The sequence below is a fragment of the Mesocricetus auratus genome, unplaced genomic scaffold (assembly GCF_017639785.1).
Source record: "Mesocricetus auratus isolate SY011 unplaced genomic scaffold, BCM_Maur_2.0 Super-Scaffold_100714, whole genome shotgun sequence".
Taxonomy (NCBI): domain Eukaryota; kingdom Metazoa; phylum Chordata; class Mammalia; order Rodentia; family Cricetidae; genus Mesocricetus; species Mesocricetus auratus.
Genome location: NW_024429270.1, coordinates 1,482,707 through 1,501,863, shown reverse-complemented (window position 1 = coordinate 1,501,863; position 19,157 = coordinate 1,482,707). Strand labels below are relative to the sequence as shown.

Below are 19,157 nucleotides of genomic sequence, written 5' to 3'. Positions count from 1 at the left end.
GAAAACACTGGGCTCTTGCCTTTCCCAGATGCAAGCAAGGTGGGCGGGGTGCATACCCAGCCACGCTGGATGGCCGCTCTGGCTGACTCTGCAACTTTCTCAAGAAATGAATGGTCCAGTTCTGGGTAGCTCCGAGCCCACAAGGGAGGTTCTCCCCATCGTGACAGGCAAGAGTGCGGGAAAACATGCAATTTCCCCTTTCACCACTAGGTGGCACGCGGCCCCCAGCACCCGGAAGGGGCGACTCACCAGCTCTGTCACATCCTGGCCTCGGAGCAGGGGCTTCTCCTCAGGGAATCTCAGCTCCTGCAGCCCGGCCATGGTCACGTCGTGGAGCAGAAGCCCTAGGAGGAAGGGAGCATGAGGTTGGGCCTTGTTCTGAAGTTGCCCATTGAGGATATCACGGGCCAGGGCTACTGCCCCCAGGCGACCACAACCCGTCTCTCTCCAAGAACTGCTTTTTTTTGTTTTGTTTTGTTTTGTTTTGTTTTTCGAGACTGGGTTTCTCTGTGGCTTTGGAGGCTGTCCTGGAACTCGCTCTGTAGACCAGGCTGGTCTTGAACTCACAGAGATCCGCCTGCCTCTGCCTCCCGAGTGCTGGAATTAAAGGCGTGCGCCACCAACGCCCGGCTCCAAGAACTGCTTTTGCCAAGGAATATTATATTGTAATTGCTCTTTTCAAATGAAATCGTGTTTAGCATAATTAAGCAACAAGAGGATCCCTGTAAGTTTCAAACAAATCTCTGCCTTTACTATAAGGCAGAAAGGTTCTGTGGGGAGGTGCGACAGAGGCAGGCTCAAAGTGGCCAGGAAGGCGCTGCAGAGATTTTGGTAGAGGCTGGAGCTGGAGAGGATGGCAGGTGAGAGCTCTCTTTCCTGGGACTCAAACAGGGTCAGGACAGAAGACACATGTGATCTCTGCCTATGGCCACCAGAAGGTCCCATACCCTGATTTCTGGGTGATTCAGGTGGAGGCAGAAACTTTTTTTTTTTAAAGATTTGTTTATTATGTATACAGTGTTCTGCCTGCATGTACACCTGCACCACCAGAAGAGGGCACCAGATCTCATTATAGATGGCTGTGAGCCACCATGTGGTTGTGGTTGCTGGGAATTGAACCCAGGACCTCTGGGAAGAGCAGTCTGTGCTCTTAACCTCTGAGCCGTCTCTCCAGCCCCACAGCAGAAACTTTTGAGCCTTGGAGGAAGAAAGGGTCACACTTATACAGTGTGTGCACATTAGTGCAGGGGTACAGCAACAAACATCGGACAGACAGACAACCCAGGATGAGGGGCTTGCAGGAGAGGCAGTACCATCTCTCACTTGGTATAATGGCAGAGGCCAGAATACAGCTAGGAGGAAAATGAGGCAAGGATTTACACTAGACATCCATTAAGACACAGAGAAATATTCAAAGAAATTCAGATTAAAATAAGATACTCAGCCAGCATGGTGGCCCATGCCTTTAATCCCAGCACTTGGGAGGCAGAGGCAGGCGGATCTCTGTGAGTTCAAGGCCAGCCTCGTTTGCACAGCAAGTTGCAGGTCAACCGGGGTTTTATACTAAGACCCTGTCTCAAACAAATAACTAGTAAGATACTCATTTTTCCCTTTGTGACCGTGAAGCTTGCAAAGCTTGCCGTGCCAGCTGAGAGGCACAGGAAGCAGCACTTTCTAGATTTTAGTGGTATTGGGGATGGAACCCAGTGTCCCACACATTACACGAGCTACGTGCCCAGTCCTTGACTAGAACTTCCTTAATTTGCATGCCAGAAAAACATTGACACCTTCCCCCCCCCCCCCCCCCCCGAGATCAGTTTTGCAAAAATTCCTCAAAAGGCTCAAACCTTGGGCTGGGGACACAGCTGGGGTATAGACAATATGGATTACCAAAAAGAAAAGAAAAATATCCTAAAGAGTCACACTGTCAGACTTCCTAAGGAGCCAAGGAGGTGACTAATGGCTTAGCCTTAGGAATGCTCACCAGTGTCAACATCAACAGAAAAGCTGGAAGAAGCCAAAAGCCCGTCAGTGGGCCACTAGAGTCACATATGACTTTGCTAATCTGACAAGGGTTACTTTAACTCATGGGGAAATGCTGTGTAGCAATAAAAAGAAAAAAAATGCAGCTAGCAGGGGGCGAGACAGCTCAGCAGATAAAGCCATTTCCCACTAGATCTGATAATTGAGTTCAATCCCCAGAGCCCAAATAGTGAAAGGACAGCACTGGGTCCCACAGTGTCCTCTGACCTCTGCGTGCATGTTGTCACACATGTATAACAAGGGTAACGACTGTTTTTAAAGCAGCTACAAAAACATTTGGTGTCACATCGTGTATGAGAGATTCAAATGGCCCCACGAAAAGAGCTGTGACATCACACAGTCCCCAGGAGGGGGCGTGGTGGAGGGTAAGCTAGGGTGTGGGGGGGTCGTTCTGAGATACACAGTAAAACCCTGACAAAATATTCATAATAAACAACTAGTTTCAGGCATTGCTCCTGGAGGGGTGGGGAAGACTGGAAATAGGGTGTCTACCATGAGAACAGGACCCACAGAATGAACCGACCAGACCAGGACTTACAGGGAGCCTGCAGGGGTCTGACCCGGGTCCTCCGCATGCATGCGCTAAGGTGGCCTGGTGTTCTTGTGAGACTCCTGACAGCGGGAGCAGGGGCTGTCTCTGATTCTTCTGCCCACTTGTGGGACCTTTCCCTCCCACTTACTGAGTGCCTTGTCCAGCCCTGATGTGACGGTGAGTGCCTTGTCCAGCCCTGATGTGACGGTGTGTGCCTGGTTTTGCTGTAGCTTGCTGTGCCGGGTTTGGTTGATAACCCTGGGAGGTCTCCTCTCTTCTGGGGGGAGGCAGGGGTGAGCCTGGGGGGAGAGGGAAGTTAGGAAGGGGCTGGGGCAAGGGGAAGGAGGGGAACTGTAGCTGGGATGTACTATATGAAAGAAGAAAAGGAAACCAGAATGTCCACTCTCAAGTGTGGGGGGAGACATTTTTTTAATTAAATATTTTTGGGACAAGAGTCTCACTATGTAGCCTTGGCTGACCTGCAACAGTAATTATAGCTCTACTATGTAGACCAGGCTGGCCTAAATTTTTGTTGTTGTTTTTCTTTTCAGGGTTTCTCTGTGTAATAAAGTCCTGGCACTAGCTCTGTAGACCAGCCTTGAACTCACAGAGATCTGCCCGCCTCTGCCTCTCGAGTGCTGGGATTAAAGGTGCTAGCCGCCACCGCCCAGTGCAGTTCCTCCTCCTCAAACAGCATCCACAGCTTGTAAAGTGTTTCCTTGTGCTGTCTCTTTTCACCCCAACCTGAAGTGAGGTAAGGAGACCGAGGCTAAATGAGGCCCCGTCTGGATGCCTCGAGGCTCCCACTCTAACCTATTCTCCTAGAGAGTGAAGGGATGAGCTCTGTCTCTAGCCTTCCCCTCCTCCCCTGCGGTGGGTGTCGCCTCCCTAAGCCCTGGGTCCCCACCGATCACACCCTGCCACCCTGCTGAGCTTTTTGTTCCCAGAGGTTTCCCAGGAAACTAGCTAACGCGACACAGATGGGCTGTATTTTTAGAACGACGTCCCCTCGCCTCCTCCTGCCCTTTCTTCCCTTCCTTTCTGCCGTGTGCACCCTCATCCATGCACCGGAGGAGCTCTGCGAGGCCCCCACCCTGACAGACCTTCCTTAGGACTTCCCTAGCCCCCTGCCTCCCCGACGCCCACCTCAATTCCAGGCGTTGGGCGGTCCCGCCCTCCCCCACCTGCTGTGAAGCCCCCTGGGGGCGTTCTCTCCAGGGACAGTGCTATTAAAAGGGCCGAGGGCGGGCCGCGCAAGGACAGATGGTCTGTGATGAGGGAGTAGGAGGGAAGGGGTGAGAAGAGACAATGAGAGAACCCTGCCTGCCTCTGCCCTGGGGAAATGGGCAGCCTAGCCTGGCCTGGGGCTTCCGGGCAGAGGCTAGAGTGACATTTCCCCTGAGGGCAGCAAAGGCCGTTCTCCTCAGAAAATTACACGTTTTTTCTTTCCCCAAAGCAGCTGGGTGGTGGGGGAGTCGCGTCTTGAGACCTGAGTGAAGCGGGTGGATGGTCGGCAGCCCTGGGGCCTGAAAATGCTCGGCTCTTCTTCCTCCAGACCACCCATTACCTAGAGGCTGGTGGAGCTCCAAATGCAAACATGCCTGGGGTGGACCGCTTACACGGTCCCTTCAGTGCTGGGCAGTGTCCGCCACCAGTCACTGCCCGGCTCGCGTGGGCAGGTCACACGGGACTGCGGATGTGCAGAGAGGGGCTGTGGCCCTCCCGTGCCCATGGTGGAGAACTTAGGGGTGGGGTGGGCTGCAGGGACAACAGCCATGCTGGACGGGGCTGCAGCTCCCTGGTGCAGTGCCCAGCCTGAGGTGATCCCTACTGTGTGTCTCAAGCACCTCACAGAAGAAAGGAAGACTTGTCTCCTGCCCAAGTACTAACCAGGCCCCACCCTGCTTAGCTCCCAAAACCCCATGAGATTAGGGGTGTTAAAGCACCTCAAAATGAGGCAAACGATCCAAACAAACTTACGTAGGGCTGAGCATGGGCATCCACCCTGCCCATTCAGACGCCTGTTTCCCTACTGACTCTGGTTCAGGAAAAGCCAAGGAGGACTGAGTTCCATTTGTGAGCACCTTTACACGTGGCCCCATGATGGGGCTGGGCCAGCAGAAGTCTCAGATTAGGGAGGGCTAAAAACACAGCCATGACCGATAGCCTCCAAAGCAATACAGAGAAACACTGTCTCGTAAAAACAAACAAACAAACAAACAAAAAAAACCAACAACAACAAAAAAAACACAGCCGTTAGGGCCAGCAAGATGGCTCAGCAGGTACAGGCATGGGCACCAAGCCTAAGGACCTGAGTTCAATCCCCAGAGCCCAAGAGGCAGAAGGAGGGAACTACTCTAGGTTGTCCTCTGACCTCCACATGTAGACACGGCAGAGTGTGTGTGTGTGTGTGTGTGTGTGTGTGTGTGTGTGTGTGTATACACTTGAAAGCGTATACACACACACAAAATGTAACCAAACTTTTTTGTTTTTGTTTGCTGTCGGTCCAGCCTGGCTTCGAACTCACAGAGATCCGCCTACCTCTGCCTCCTGAGTGCTGGGATTAAAGGCGTGCGCCACTACCGCCCAGCTGTAATCAAACTTTTAAGAACTATGTGTATTGCCTCAGACTCATGGGGGAAAAGGCAGAACCCTTAGGGTGGTAAGGCTCAGAGGGATGGCAAAGCCACCTTTGGTCCCCGTGTGGACTTTCCAGCGTGTGCAAAAACAACGTCCCGCATGGCTTGCTCTTCTCTCCTCTCCCCAGGGTGTTTACAGCCTGAAGGCTGCTCCCCTGCAGAAAGTGCTCCTGCACAGAGGCCGGCTAGGCAGCCTCCCCGTCCAGCTGTGCGCCCAGCCTCCCCATCCAGCTGTGTGCAACAACTGCCCCTTTGTCCATCTGGATGCTGTAACTCCAGCCTCCCGTATAACAAACATGCTGAGGTTTCTTCATCAGGGAGCCAAGCCCACTGATCCCAGCTTTTCTTTTCTTTTTTTTTTCAAGGCAGGGTTTCTCTGTGACTTTGGAGGCTGTCCTGGAACTAGCTCTTGTAGACCAGCCTGGCCTCGAACTCACAGAGATGCGGCTGCCTCTGCCTCCCGAGTGCTGGGACTAAAGGCGTGCGCCACCACCGCCTGGCTGATTACAGCTTTTCTGTGTGCTTTTCTCATTCTCTCACTGGGCCTTGTGAGGCCAATTCCCTGGAGCCACTATGTAGTGGGGTGGTGTGGTGGTGGGGTGGGGTGGGGTGGTTTGGTGGTTTGGTGGTTTGGTGGTTTGGTGGGGTGTTTGGTAGTGGTTTGGTGGTTTGGTGTGGTGGTTTCATGGTGTGGTGGGGTGGTGGTTTGGTTGGGTGTGGTGGTTTGGTGGTTTGGTAGTGTGGTGGTTTGGTGGGGTGTTTGGTAGTGGTTTGGTGGTTTGGTGTGGTGTGGTGGTTTCATGGTGTGGTGGTGTGGTGTGGTGGTGGTTTGGTGGTGGGGTCCTTTGTCTTCCTTTTCTATTACTAGGTGGGCAACTACCAAATGAGAGGAACCAGCCAGCTAGAGGACAGGCAGGGAGGGGATGTCTGAGATACATACGGGGATTTTAGAGTGTTTCCCCATGGGACTCCTCCCAACATTTAGTGTCCTGGAGGGTCCTTTGCCTCCAAAACACCCATTAACTGCCCACCAGAGACACCAGAAGGAAACACAAGACCTGAGCAGTGTCAAGGTGACAGACTCAGTGTGTGCCAGGAAGGAGAGAGGCCGGAAGAAGGGCTCTGTTTTCAGACCTCTGAGTAGCCAGTCAGGATCAAGGCCAGTCCCACTGCCCAACTGTGCTGTACCCCTGACCGTTGTAAGACCCATGATCACAAGAAGAGCGGATGACAGACATTTGAAGGCAGAGAGCCCTGGGGGGTCCCTGACATAGAGAAGGATGTCACAGAGAGTCAGCAAACCCGCACACTGCAACACCCTTCCAGACGTAACTGGACCGGGGTCTCCCGGCTCCGCCCACACCTGACCCCGAACCCCAAGCATTAGGGGTTGGAGCATCTTCCCCGGATGCTTGCTCCTTTTCCCTATGCTGACTGCGGATGGCGGGGACCTTTCTCCAGCATCTCTATGTCACTCTGAGAAGACAGCATGGAGGGAGAGGTGCACTCCAGGGAAGAGCCTATGGACTCAGGGGGTCCAGCGAACGTCCCCACGAGCAGGTGCTCCGCCTCCTCCCTGGGGACACACAGGCTGGACCTGAGGACATATGACATTTCTTCTCTGGCCGGCTTTCCCCTCTAGCTGCTGCCCCTTGGTTTGTTCCAGACCTGAAAGACACCCGCTCTCCTGCTGTCTCACTGGGTTCCTACAAATGTCTACCCCCCACCCCCAACCGTGTTCTTCACTGGTTACAGCCTGAAGGATGATGCCAGGTTCCCGTCAGGGAGGCCTGGGGTAGGGGAGGGGACACAGTCACACATGCTGCTGGCTGGATGCATACAACTTATTTGGGGAGCAACCTGGTGACTTGTCAACTCTGCAATTCTGTGTTTGGGTCCCAACCCTAAAGGAAATACGACAGGCATGCCAAGAGAAGTATATGAGGACCCCAACTCTGCTACAAGAGTGAAAATGCTGGGGAGCTTGGGAGCTTAGGAGTGCCATGCAGCTGCAAAACAGACAGCATCACTCCGAAACCCACGGCTAGGGACAAGGGCATGGCCACACAGTAAGCATTAAACATTCCATTTATATAAGAAATATGCACCAAACAGGTGCCTGTGCTGTGTCAGCAAATTCAAAATGAAACCCTAACATGACTCCAGGTAGAGTAAGCAGTCACCTGGCGGGAAGGGTGTTGGCTTGGTGGCGATCACACAGATTCCTATTCCATATATCAATTTCATCTCCTCCGGTACCACTGTACCATACGCAACATGTTTTACCATCAACAAGGACAAAAACCGTTTGTAATAAATCATAACATTTCCCCCACTTTATCTTACAGATAAATCGTAACACACACAGACTACAGAACCCCGTCCCCCACGCCTTTGGCCCAGTTTCCCCGCAATGGTCTCATGGTACAGAGGCACCAATATAGTTAGAAGAGACGGCAAGGAAGGCCTGGGTGCCATGCTGTCAGCATGAAGGCCCAAGGCTGGGGTGTGGGGATTCGAGACTTAGCAGCATTCGGCTGCCAAGGCCCCTCCCTCCCTCTCCAGCTGGCACAGGCCCCAGACTCGGTTTGTCGGAGCTATGACACTCTGGGAGAAAGTGTGGCCAGGGAGCTTGAACAATGGCCTCAGTCTCTGCTTGCTTTTGGCCAGACCCAACGTTAGGCATTTGGGGCAAGGACGGGGGAGAAACTGGGCTGTCTCAGAACCGCCTGGCACAGTGGTGCCGGTCTGTGCTGCCTCGGGGGCCGGCCGCGACCTTGAGCGCGCTGCTGGGAGAGGCACCTGCTGGGCTTCTCTGCTGCTGGAACTGTCTTTGTAACTGGTTATCACACAGGAAGGTGCTCTGCCAACACCCCATTTCTTCTCAGACTTTCCCAGGCTAATTTTAGCAGCAGCCCTTGACGACTCTTGTCCACAATTCTTACTGTGGCGTTGGTCTAATGATAACTCTATTTCCGCCATCCTGTCTGGTCGCTAGTTGGGATTCTGTGGGAAACAGCTATCCTTTCTCCTCCATGTAGCTGCAGACTCTAAAGGCTGAACTCTGTTGCGGCTCTTTCGTTCTCTAAAGTGGGCAGTCTTCGGCCACCTTGCGTCCTTTTCGGTTGGCACTCTGTCCTGTCAACCCTAACCCATCGTCATTTGAGCAGCCACCAAGTGTCCGGGCACATCTGGCATTGCACATGTTTCTTGGGTGTTCTCTGCATGTCCCATGGCACCCTCTTCTCCAGGGTCCCTGGCTGCTGTTGTGGAGGGTGCTGTTTAGATGCAGGACACCCGAGCTTCCAGTGCCAGCGCTCCAGGTCCCGTCTGCAGCAGAGCCAGGGGAACGGTACTAACATAGACGTTTGCTCTACGCCCATCCCTCTGTGAGCAGGCAAGGGGTCTGGAACTAGACTTCTCACTCCTTTAGGTGCAGTTGGACAGACTTCATCTAGCTTCTCTCCTTTATCAAATGGTGAGAAACCTGACTGATAGTATCTTTGTCAGTGCTGAAGAACAAACTCGTGCCTGTGCATGCCAAGGGATCCACAATGGTTTATTTCATCATTTCTAGAGCAGGTACAAGAAGATCTAGAATTGTCGACTATAAGATGTGAGACTTAGCCGGGCGTTGGTGGCGCACGCCTTTAATCCCAGCACTCGGGAGGCAGAGGCAGGCGGATCTCTGTGAGTTCCAGACCAGCCTGGACTACCAAGTGAGTTCCAGAACAGCCTCCAAAGCCACAGAGAAACCCTGTCTCGAAAAACCAAAAAAAAAAAAAAAAAAAAAAAAGATGTGAGACTTGTGGATGTGTATGTGTGGTATGCATGTGAGTGTGTGTGAATGTGAGTGCGCGCACGCGTGCACGAGTGTGTGTGCACATGCATGTGTAGGACCAAGCTGACATCCAGTGTTTTCCTTGATGGTGCTCCACCTCATATATTAAGGTCGGATTTCCCCTAAACTTGGAGTTCCTGTCTCAATCACGTGGCTTACTCTGAAAATCTTTTTGCCTCCTTTGGATCACAGATAGCAGCATTTCCGTGGGTCCTAGGGGGCTGAATTCTGCTCCTCACTTGTGGGATGTCTCCCAGTCCACTTAAGGATTTGTCTTTGAATCCACAGAGGACTGTTTGGAACTTTAAGATTCTAACTTTTAAAAGCAGCTCCTCCCAGCACTCAGAAGCAGGGGTAAATTCCAGGCCAGTCAGGTCTACATAGTGAGCTCCAGGACAGCCAGAGTGACATAGTGAGACCCTGTCTCAAAACCAAAACAACAAACCCCGCTCCATCACAGGACTCCAAAGGAAACAGGCGCAATCAATGGCTTCCACTCCCTTGCCCTCCAGTGCCTGCCTCTCACTGCTGCTGACGCAAGCATGCCGTGTGCCAGCCCGGTCTCTGCAGCAGCATTTCTCCAGAGCACACTGTGCAGCCGACGCTGTGCAGACAATCCCCAGGCTCCTGGGACAGCGAGGACAGCAGAGCTCGCCATGGACTGCCAGGTGCTCCCAGCTCCAGGGGTGGCCAAAGATTTAAAGCATGTACTCAAGGTGGCCAGTGGCTCTCTGTGACGCTGGAAGTTGAGGCACAGCACCAGTGTGTGGGGTCCGTTCCTCTACACAACACAGCTCCAGGCAGGAAACTTCTAGCCCCCAGACTGAGGGCAGAGGGAAAGGAAATCCCAACCACGCCCACTGGCAGCAACTGTGTGGAGCCCAAGCAGGGTCCTGCCTCAGCAGAGACGATGCCAGCCCGACGCCTGTGCTCACCCTTTCATTACTGAGAGATCCCAGGACTTTAGATGAGCAGGTCGGCGATGGGAATGGTACAACCGTGGCATGAACAGCTGGGTGTGTAGCATGTGACTCTGGGGTAATATTCGTTAAGGGAGAGGTGTAGCATTGTTTTGTTGTGTGTGTGCATGGATGGGTGTGTACATGCTATGACGTGCGTGTGAAGCTCAGAGGACAATTTGTGGGAGTCAGTTCCCTTCCTCCACCTGAGTTTTTGGGGCTGGAACTCAGGTTATCGAGCTCAGCTACAAGTGCTTTTATCCAGTGAATCATCTCACTAGCCCAAGATGAACTAACTGTTCTTCGGCTCTTTCCCTGCCAGTTGGCTGGAATGCAGACATGATGGCAGAGGCTTGAGCAACTACCTAGGATGCAGAGGTAGGACACTAGGAACAGCAACGGCAACACAGCAGCAGCTGAGCGACACAGGTAACTAGGAATCCAGGCCCCGTGTGGAAGATGGGAACACAGCTTGCTTAATCTGTGACTGTCATCAGTTTTCTGGCACACACAGCTGACACAAATGTATGAAGAAACCCACACTACAAGCAAAAACAAGTCACAGGGAAGGGAGTGAGCAGGGCTTTTCCCATGCAAACAGGAAGTGCTCACGTTCCTGGCCCAGCAGCAGAAGTAGACCCACCCCCAGCAGCAAAGCCCTTGCTGACTCTCTCGGGGGTCTTAAGACCCCATCTCTGACCCACAGCTCGCAGGACTGCACCAGTGAGCACCTGCACGGGTAACCATGACCGGCACAAGTTCAAAGCATCGTTTGGCACTTTCGAAACCAACTCTCAAAGTTCCTCAACACAGGCAACCCACTCAACTCAGCTGTGTCTGCCCAACCTGGCGGAATTCCCAGAAACAAAGACACACTTGTCCTGGTTCCCGGTGTAAGATTCAAAAAGGTAATAAGCCAAGGCAGTACACATCCCACAGCCCAGGTTCTGTCATGAGGTCTGGGGACAGCAGCAGCGGACACACCTTCCTAAAGGCATATTCCTCACCATGTGTCTCCAAACCACCTGTTTAATTAGCACTTTAGAAATGGGTGTTACCCACGGTGCTAGCACCGGCCAACCTTCTCTCAAGGACCCTCTGCAGGAGGGTGCTACCTGCTCTATTCGCCTCAGGCTGCAGCATCCGTGCCTCCTCAATGTGAAGGCCTGAGGTGCTCTGAGATGTGACCTTGACCTCTCCATCCTGCCTCAGATGCCCAGGGATGGCCACAGGTGTAGTTCTGCCTCATTCGGTTAAATGTGGAAACTTTGGAGGCACCAACTGAGGTCCGAAGCTTTTTGAACATCTACATGACATTCAAGGATTTGTTCTTATTTTTTAAGAATTTTTTTTTTTTGGACACGTTTTCTGTGTAACAGCCTTGAAACTCACTCTGTAGACCAGGCCAGCCCAGAACTCACATAGATCCTCCTGCCTCTGCCTCTCCAGTGCTGGGATTAAAGGCGTGTGCCACCACCCCACCTCCCACTCGAAGTTTTAATCTGATCATTTCAGACCCTGGGTTTTGTGGTCAGGGACGCTCTGGGAGCCAGTCAAAGACTCCCCATTCTGAAACCTCTGAAATCTGAACCATCTTTGGTCTCAGTCATGCAAGAGATATGAGACCCTTAGGCTTCGGGCCCCGTCTCAAGAACTAGGGAGAAAACACGGACGACAGATTCTAACCTGTGTGGGGCTGGGCAGAGCAAACAACAGATCTGTGTGCTTGTGTGGATGGAGGCCGCGGAGGGGCAGAGTGGGGCCTGGAGTTGCACTTTAACTCAGGGTGGTTACAGGTGTCACCTTGCTGAAGAGACACACTGGCTTGAGGAGGGCAGGAAGGAGGCTTGGGAGTCGGGCAAGAGAGGGATGACCAAGCTCAAAGGTGCGCCCTTGCATCTTGCGGGCATGGTGGGTTCAAGGAAAGGAAACATGCGGCTGGTGCAGGGCAGTGCGGGGGGGGGGGCATGTGGGGGGGCAGGAAAGGCTGAGTGGGGCAGGTCACCTCAGCCTTGAAAGCTGATAGAGAACCTGAGGCAGAGTCCTGAAGTGGCTCCTGTAATCCCAGCACTTGGGAGGCAGAGGCCAGGAGATCAGAGGTTCAAGACCATTCTCTGCTATGCAGAAGGCATGAGTCCAGCCTGGGACATATAAGCCCTCCCAGCCTGGTGCTCTAAAAAGCAAAGCCAGGAGGGCCTCCCCACATGGGGCAGGAAGAGGGCAGGGTGGCTTGGTGCTAATTCTGGGCCCCTGGGAAGATCTTGGGGAGATGAGGGCAGGGGAAGGCGTCTGCTTTCACACCTGAGGCGGGCGGAGGAATGACCGGGCTGAGGGAGGAAGAGTGTACTCAGGCCCTCGAGGCACCGTCGGCCATTCCTACATTTGAGGAGACCTATACTGTCCTAGAGTAGATGGGGTATGCTCATTGGAATGCAGGGAGATCAGCCAGTCTCCAGCCAGAAAGACCCCCTGAGCCCACCCCTTGGCATGGCTGTGCCTGTGATTTCCATGGGGACAGATGCTGAGCTTCTCTTGCCCCTTTGAGCCCATGACAGGGAGGACTTGGAAAGGGCAGTGTTGGCCTCCATGATAGCCATGGTGGGCACGGGCTATCTCTTCTGGTCTCCCCTCTACTCTTGTCAGTTTGGTTGTTTGGACTGGTAGATATTTGAGGTCCTTCCTCACAACAGGCTGTCCTCTGATGTTCCCAGCAAAGATCGTCCCTAAGGATTCCAACAGAAGCCTGGTCTGAGCGGAGGCTCTGCCTCACCTGAGCCCTCTCTGAGATGAGGCCATTTGCCCGGTCCACTCTGCTCCCATAGACCATCACTCCCTGTCCTCATACTCGAATGTGGACCTCGTCTGTTCTCAGCGTTGATGTTGAAGTGCCAGCCTCCCGATGGCCCGGGCGCACTCTTCCTTCCTCCGCCCTGACATTCCTCCACCGGGCTCAGCTGTGAAAACAGACAGCTTCCCCTTCCCCTGGCCTCTTGGGTTACAGAGTATGGTCTGAAGGCTACAAACCCTGGACTCAGCTATGGGACCACCTCCATACTCTGGAGAAAGACTCTCTCTGTGTCTCTCAAAGTGACTGAGGTCCCTGTGTCACCTGCCTTGGATGGGGCACACCCACAGACACACAGCACTCCCCTTGCGACCTGCCCGAAGTGGGCTGCCGGAAGCTGGCATGTCCCAGAGGCGTGTGTCCCTCCAGTCACTCTGCAGCAGATAGATCATCCACAGACAGGACTCCAAAGGCTTGAGAGCTAGCTAGGAAGGGCGTGTGTGTGTGTGTGTGTGTGTGTGTGTGTGTGTGTGTGTGTGTGTGTGTCTTCTGTACCCGAGGGGACCAGGGTGGGGGAGGTAACGTGGACACACACAGCCCATTCAGGCTTCTATGGGGCTTTCTCAGCTGAGCCCAGGACCACACCGGGGCACAGCCAGGCTCAGCCCAGCTCACACAGTCAGGGCTGAGAGGAGGCCCCCATGCAGACCCCAACCTTGAAGGGCCTGCCCACCTTCTCTGCAGAAGGTCACCTTCCCGGGCCAGGTCTGATAACTTCATCATCTTGGTGGCGTCATTATGACGAATCTTCATTACGTGGACTTAACTCCCTTCCAATCCGCACTGTTGGGTGAACTCAGGGGGTCTGTGAGGCAGACTCATTCCCCACCTCCAGGCGTGCTCCTGCCATCTTTGGCTTGGTGGCCCTCCCCACCACCTGGCCAATAGCCAAGCAGCTTGCCCTGGGCCTCCACTTCCGGACTGGGACAGTTCCTGCCTCCCTCTTACTGGGGGGGGGGGCAGGTGCACAAAGGGCCCACCTGCTAATCCAGGAATTTTCTCCAGATGAAATCCTTAATCTCATCAGCAAGGCCCCTTGAGTATGTTTGCTGACATTCCTAGGTTCTAGGGACTAAGGACAAATACCTGCTTGGGGTCATTCTTGCGGCTAGTACACCCTGAATACAGAGGGAGAAACTGAGGTGTGTATTTATGCTATGAGACTGAACACAGAGCTCGGCCTCTGTCTGACTGCTCACTTAGGATCTCAGGCAGGGGTGAACCTAAGTGCTGGGGACGGTGCTCTGTTGGTACAGGACTTGCCTAGTGTAAATTTAAATCATGGGTTCGATCCCTAGCATCATATAAACCGGACAGGGTGGCACACTCTTCTAACTCCAGCACTTGGGAAGTGGAGGCAGGAGGACTGGAATTTCAAGATCAGCCTCAGTTTATAGTAAGTTCAAGACCAACCTGAGCTGCAAGGGCCTGTCGTAAAAGAAAAGTAAACCTGCCGTCCATGTAACATGCATTCACCAAGAAAAGCGAGAAAAGAAAAAGTGAACACTGTAAGATACTGGGAGACAGAGGAAAGGTACTGTGACTTCCGCCATCCGACAACATGACCAATCTGGAAAGGCTTTGTCTGGGGCTAAAGAGGCCAATCTGCTACTTTTTAATGCAGGAAACATGATTCTAAGGAGGCTTCTCAGACTCTAGAGGCAGCTCTCCCGGCTCCAAGTCCAGCCAGTACCTGACATCCACGTAACCTCTGGCAAGTGCTTTAACTGTCTTGTGCCTCAGTTTCCTTAAATGGGGAGTTACACTGCTCATATGACGGCACCCGAGACTGTGCCTAACAAGGGAGAGTGCCACATACCCACGAGCTGTCACCACCATCATTACCAGAGGTTTTTAAGGGGACACCTGTGTGTGGGGTAAACGACCTTCAGCAGTGAGATCTGCAGCTGCCTGTGCGTGTGTCCTGAGCCGAATGCACACTTCTACCCTCACAACTGGCTCTTGCCACTTTCTCCAACAATGACAAGACAGATATCCCTGAACAGACACCTCTACACTCGCCTTCATGTTTTCCTGAAAATGCAGCTGCGGAGGCACAGATCGTACACCCTTAAGAACTGGTACACCACTACCAATTTGTGCTTTGTGAGAGTGGTACCAGCCTCTCCTTCTTCCACACAGTGGGGCAGAGTGCCCATCTCCCCACATCAGAGGACCTGGAGTGCCCACTCCCTAACGCCACTCCCACCAGCTGGAGACCGAGTTTTCAAGTATATGAGGCTATGGGGCCATTCTCATTTGTGAAGTGTCTCCCACAGTTTTACAGGGTCCATTTAAATAGTGCCTGATTGCTGGTGGGCCTGATGAGGAGAAACCGAGGCATAGAACCGCCTTTGGGGACTAGAATAGGAGCCCTGAGTCTTCCTCTCCAGCTTATCCATCTCAGTACACACCCTGCTTTACTGGGGTGCTGGGCTGTCGCAAGGGAGTGGCGTTTTCTGGTTCTCAGAAGTCTACTGTGCAGAGAACCCAGTGAGGGGACTAGGTTACCCTGGAGTCGACTGGAGACTGCAGAGCGGAGGGCACGGGAGAGCCCAGGGCACTGTGGAGAGAGCTCAGAGACCAAGGTGACCACCTGCCGGATGCGGCGACATTTGAGAAGCATGCTCACATCCAAGCGTGGAAGGGGCTGCGTGACCCCACTTCACAGGGGAGGAAATGAGGAGTGGGGCGGTTTGGCTGGCCCTCAGCTGAGCAGGAAGGAGGTCATGAGCGTGTTAGGGGGATATGAATCACCCACTCTGGCTATGTGAATGTGGTGGTAAGATGGAGGCCATAGAAACGATTACAATCAACTTCCTGCGGGTAGGTAAGGGCAAGGGCCCAAAGGCCTCTGCAAAATCATCCTGGAGGCACAGCTGACGAGCAGGATGCCTGAGCTTGGACCAAACCAAGACGTATTGAACACTTGCTATATACTACCACAAAGAACCCATCACCCTGCACACCACTCCAGGGAGATGAGTTTTAAAAAAAATCTCCCTGTTGCCGCTCGGCAGGGGTAATGTGGAGTGTGTGTCAGATCCTAGGTCCTTACTAGCCAACAAGGCAAGGCAGGCAGGATCCTTCATTATCAGGAGAAGTAGCCAAAAGGGCAGATAGACTCTTGAGGCCCCAATCAGACGTGTCACCTGCTGTGTCTCGAGAGGCCTCATGGCATCTCTTAGGAATCTTTATGCTGGGACAATAAGCTGGAGGTTAAACAACCTGCTTGAAATCACTACTGGCTGGGACTGGAGTTTGAATCCAAACCTACGAGACGGGAGGAAGACAAAGGGGAGTTGGAGGGTGGTGGTGAGAGAGGGAGGGTGAAGGAAGGATAACAAGAAGGGATGTGGAACTCAATACATAGCCCAGGCTAGCCTTAAATCCACCATCCGCATGTTTGCAGAACTACAGCCCAGGCTGGCACTAAATTCACCACCCTCATGCTTCAGCCTCCTGGGTGACAAGGTTACAGGAGCCACAGCTGGGTCAAGTACACGGGGAGCTAACAGTGACAAAGTCTGGTTGGACGTGTCCAGAAAGCCACAGCTCATTGAGGACGGCAGGGCACACTGCACATGGTGCCGTCATTTACCATCCGTCCCCTCGGGGGCCACCTGGGGATGGAGGACCTGGTTCTGCCCTTAAGCAGGACTCTGGACCACAGGCTCCACTGACCCCTCCTTCCAGTCTCAGTATTTGGGGAGTCAACAAGGCTGCAGCTCTCTTCAAGGTGGGTGGCCTGGTCTGTCTCAGGTGACTGCCGTAAGGAAAAGCTGAAGGGAGGTGGTGGGTGCCCAAAACACATTCAGCCAGGGGTTCCAAGGCTCCAGGAAAACTCCACCTGCTCTCCTCTGTGAGCCCAGCACGGCCCACTGTGGTTTATCATACAGCCCAAACCCTCATCTGCCCTACTTTCCTTTTGTAACACCCCACCACACACACGCGCACACTCACACACACACACTCGCGCGCGCGCACACACACACACATGCTCACACACACTTACAGTCCAAACCTTCACCTGGCCTACTTCCCTCCTGTACTTCCATCCAGCACCATCCCCGACACACACAGGCCCCCAGTACTATGCCACTCCTGGACCAAGTCACTCACACACAGACCTCCCTTTCCGTGAAAGACAAAGTTCTACCTCCAGGGTCTCCAAATGCAGCTGCCTGCTCTAATCTCGCCATCTTCTCTGCTCCCCGCCCCAGCTCCCATCCCAATTCCTGAGGACACAGACAGGGAGCAGTGGCCCCTTCCTCACCTTCCGGTCAGGGTCCTGTGTTCTACCAGGACCTCAAGTGCCCGAAGGCATCTCTTGAACATGTTCATCAGGTATACGTGGGTTGAGCACCTGACAAAGGCCCAGCTGGGTCCAGCGCGGTCTGCACTGGGGCTGTCGCCTCCACCCTGGGAACACAGAAGCCTCCAGTGCTGCTGGGCTTCCCGTGTGAGGCGCATCTACCTCAGACACCTGGCCACTGTCTCTGCTCCTTTTCCCAACACCTCTAGGCACCTATCTTCTCCAAGACATTCAAGCCTCTGGCCCCAAGATGCCCTCAGCGGGATATCTGGTTTCTTCTCCACGGTGGCCCCAAGGTGAATGGCCCCAGACCTCACGGTTCCACCTTCCCAAGCCACTTGGCTCTACTTTCAGCAAGAAACTTCTCCCCAGAGAGAAAGGTGCTTTTGACCATCATAGGAGAGCAGGAAGAGGCCTTTGCACAGGTTCTCCCCGTTTCCCCAGGAGGCCCCGGGCTGCTTTCTCAAGGGACAAACTACAGTTGACTGACAGGCGGAGACTCCGGAGCTCCTCAGGGGGATGCTGATCGGAGCTCTGGCGGGACACCGCAGGGGACCTTTTTTCTGCGATTCGCGATCCGCGGCGGCGCTGGCGCTTCACCCTCCCAGTGGCCGGCCGGGGACTCAGTAGAGCCCGGTGTGCCTCAGGTTTCGTTCCACTGGGAACGCGCACCCGGGATCGCCCCTTCCAACCCGGGCCACCGAGCCCCGAGCCCGCTCCAAGTCGGAAAGCGACAGTGGCGAGCGGGGGCGGCGGTACCTGTCAGCAGTTGGAGCCTGTGTCCCAGCACCTTCATCTCGGCGTCCGAGGAGCGCGCTGGGCCGACCGGGGCGAGGCGCGCGGTAGCCGCAGAGAGCAGCGGCGGGAGAGCGGGAGCGGCGGGAGCAGCAGCCGGTAGCGCGGAGCGCTTACCGCCCCCTCCAGCAGGGTTTAAAAAAATCCACCAATGGCACAGCCGCGCACCCCAAAAGGCACCCGCCGCCACCTGGCCGGGGTGAGCGCCGAGGGAGGGGAGTGTGGCACCGCGGGAGGGGCCCCGCGCGAACGAAGACGCCTGTCGCCCCCGGCCGTCGCGGCAGGACGAGTGTCCCGGGTCTCCCGGGGTCTGGGCCAAGAAGGCGAGGGATGGCTGGGAGACAGGGCGTCGCCCTCGGCGTGGGCGGGAGGTGGCCGCGGAAGAAGGTGCGGGGCTGCAGTGAGGCTGCACCCAGAGGGGATGGCAGGGGTGAGGGCGCGGCGACTCACCCAGGCTGCCGAGCGAGCGACACGGTCGCGCAGGCGGGAGCCGGGCCTGGACGCCGCCGCCCACGAGTGGTGCAGGTTCCCGGCACAGGCAAGCCCCGAAGCTGGGGGCGGGGCGCCGCGCCGCGGGGGCGTGTCCGCGTGGGTGGGTGGGCGTGGGCCGAACGGCGCGTCCCGCTTGGTGGCTGGACCCGGACTGCCACCGGCTGTGGGAGTGGGCGGGAGGCTCAGAGGGACGACCCACAGCCTGGCACGGACCCAAGCAATCTGCAGCGCCCCGCCCCCTGCTCGCCTGGGGTGGGGTGGGGGCTCCCAGAGAGGGCCCTGTTTCTGCCCGGCGCTGCGCGTGGACTACCGAGACGCTGGCCCTGGTTCCAGGTGGCCAGCACCTGAAGTTGACCGTAACTTAACTCCACTGCCCGCTGAAGAAGCTGCCCGAGATTTGGATGGCTGCAGGTGGGGCACATATCCTAGTTTACAGTTTGTGGTGCTTTGAGACCGAAGCAGCAAGCTTGGTTTCTGCAAGTTCGGAAAATTCCCTCCCTGTTAGTGTCTTCCTTTGTTAAAGGAGTTGGGGTGGGGCAGTCTGGTGACAGAATGAACCATCTCTGAAATGTCTCTTCCCTCGGGTTTGCGTTCTGTAGGCGTAAGTAGGGGTCCGCCCTTACATGCACTGTTTATTATTTTCGCTCCCCCTCCCCGTGACTTCTGGCCTATTACTCTCTTCCAGACTCTTCACAC

General features: G+C 54.7%; 1 protein-coding gene across 3 annotated transcripts in view; it reads right to left on the bottom strand.

Annotated features, from left to right (window-relative positions):
- Ndrg4 (NDRG family member 4) overlaps window positions 1–18,533 on the bottom strand; it is a 36,641-nt gene extending 18,108 nt beyond the window's left edge. For 2 of the 3 annotated variants that reach the window (XM_040740802.1, XM_040740803.1), the window contains exons 1-2: window positions 17,934–18,089; window positions 250–344 (exon numbers count right to left, since the gene is read on the bottom strand). In XM_040740802.1, the coding sequence (XP_040596736.1) occupies window positions 250–344; window positions 17,934–17,970 (132 nt within the window). In that variant the 5' untranslated portion in view covers window positions 17,971–18,089. Of the gene's footprint in view, window positions 1–249; window positions 345–17,933; window positions 18,090–18,419 lie in introns of those variants that run through there. The other variant, XM_040740806.1, reaches the window with a different exon arrangement.
- Window positions 18,534–19,157: the final 624 nt, after the last annotated feature.